Raw genomic sequence first — 1,878 nt, forward strand, 5'->3', positions numbered from 1 at the left:
CGCATTACTTTTTAATTTACAAGAGAATATCTGAGTTACTTTTTCAAATAAGTAACTTGCGTTACTTATTTGAAAAAGTAACTCAGATATTCTCTTGTAAATTAAAAAGTAATGCATTACTTTACTAGTTACTTGAAAAAAAGTAATCTGATTACGTAACTTGCGTTACTTGTAATATATTACCCCCAACACTGAAAATGACATTCACATAAACACAAAATACAGACACAAATGTGTATTACATTTTTACTTTTGCACTTCAGCTTCGAAAGTCGACACTTACAACCTCTCAAATCTACAACTTGACTGTGCTACGTCTTTTGCGATATTAATGTTGCAGTCCTCACTTGTCTATTTCTAAATGCAGATGCAAGAGAGCAGGACCAAGTTTTTATTGGTCCATACCTGACCAATGAAATTAGCAGCACAACAGATATTTATTGTAAAAGTTCCCAAATTCAAATGTACAAGCTCACGGGTTTAGCTACTCTTTTAACACCATAGATTGGTCTTCTTGGTCTTATTGCAGTCTGTCTGTAATCTTCGGCTATGGTTTATTTTGCTGCAAACATACAAATAGGCTTGCGTGAAGTTGCAGTATTATTAGGGCAGAGCCATCTTTAGCCACAAACTTGCGGCAGACAATCAGAGACAAAAGCTGGAAAATGACAGGTTTGGCAATGATTTATTTGACAGGATAGCAATTCTGAAGCCCCCCTCAGGCATGATTTCCATACCGGCCCAGTCTGGGAGGTGTTGTGATTGCTTCTCAATCATCCAAGGCAAACACTAATTAGATTTTATTTTGGTCTGTGGAATGAGAGGTCTCCGGTATGGAGGGCTGTCAGTTTGGGTGGCAGTCAGCTGAAGGCTACTCTGACACTTTCTCATTCTCTGTGATTGGTCGTTGAGTTGAATATACACCAATCACAGCTCATGACACTGGAGTTTAACCTGTTTTTGAGGCTTGATTAATTATCGTCAGAGAGCCTCAGGTGCACTGCTGACGGCCGATTGACCTGTGAATGTGTGTGTGTGTGTGTGTGTTTTTTTCAGACAGATGCTGCCCTGATGTATGACGCGGTACATGTGGTGGCCGTGGCCGTACAGCAGTCTCCTCAAATCACTGTCAGTTCACTCCAATGTAACCGCCACAAGCCCTGGCGCTTTGGCAACCGCTTCATGGCGCTCATCAAAGAGGTACTGCACATTACACTGTTCACTAAGAATGAATCCCACCATGCTGATATTGTTGTTATCGCAGGATGTTGTGTTGTTTTAGCATTGCCATAACGGCACAAACATACCTAAACAATTTACCCTGAATGCCATTTATATTCTATTATAGGCATTTAGTTTATTTTAGTATTAGTTTTATTTTATTTTATTTATTTACTTACTTACATTTTCCAGTTTATTTTCAGTATTTTTATTATTATTTTTTAACTTAAACCTATTTCCATTATTTGCCAAGGCAAAATTTCTATTTCTATTTTTTTTTCACCTATTTCAATTAACATATATTCTAATATTTTCACCTATTTCATAATAGTTTGTATTAATACAATACAGCAATACAAAAGCAATAACCCATATTGCAGAATGGGGTTAAACTTTATTTTAATGTGTCCTTGTTACAGTGTAATTACACAAATAAGTACAGAGTAATATTAATTAATTTTCAGGATTCACATAAATAAATCCTGAAAATGTATCAATTAAAAAAAAAAAAAAAAGTAAGCAACAAAAACATATTCAACATTGATAATAAAAAGAAGTGTTGCTTGAGCAGCAAATCAGCATATTTTAATGATTTCTGAAGAATCATGTGACACTGAAGACTGGAATAATTATGCTGAAAATTCATCAAAAAAAAAA

General features: G+C 35.3%; 1 protein-coding gene across 1 annotated transcript in view; it reads left to right on the plus strand.

The window, feature by feature from the left end:
• Positions 1 to 1,878, plus strand: part of LOC107667969 (glutamate receptor ionotropic, kainate 2-like) — a 139,550-nt gene that overhangs the window by 46,425 nt on the left and 91,247 nt on the right. Inside the window, exon 3 of the mRNA XM_016459703.1 lies at positions 1,057 to 1,200. Within this exon, the coding sequence (XP_016315189.1) occupies positions 1,057 to 1,200 (144 nt within the window). The remainder of the gene's footprint in view (positions 1 to 1,056; positions 1,201 to 1,878) is intronic.

Source organism: Sinocyclocheilus anshuiensis, unplaced genomic scaffold, assembly GCF_001515605.1.
Source record: "Sinocyclocheilus anshuiensis isolate Anshui unplaced genomic scaffold, SAMN03320099.WGS_v1.1 scaffold2987, whole genome shotgun sequence".
Lineage (NCBI taxonomy): Eukaryota > Metazoa > Chordata > Actinopteri > Cypriniformes > Cyprinidae > Sinocyclocheilus > Sinocyclocheilus anshuiensis.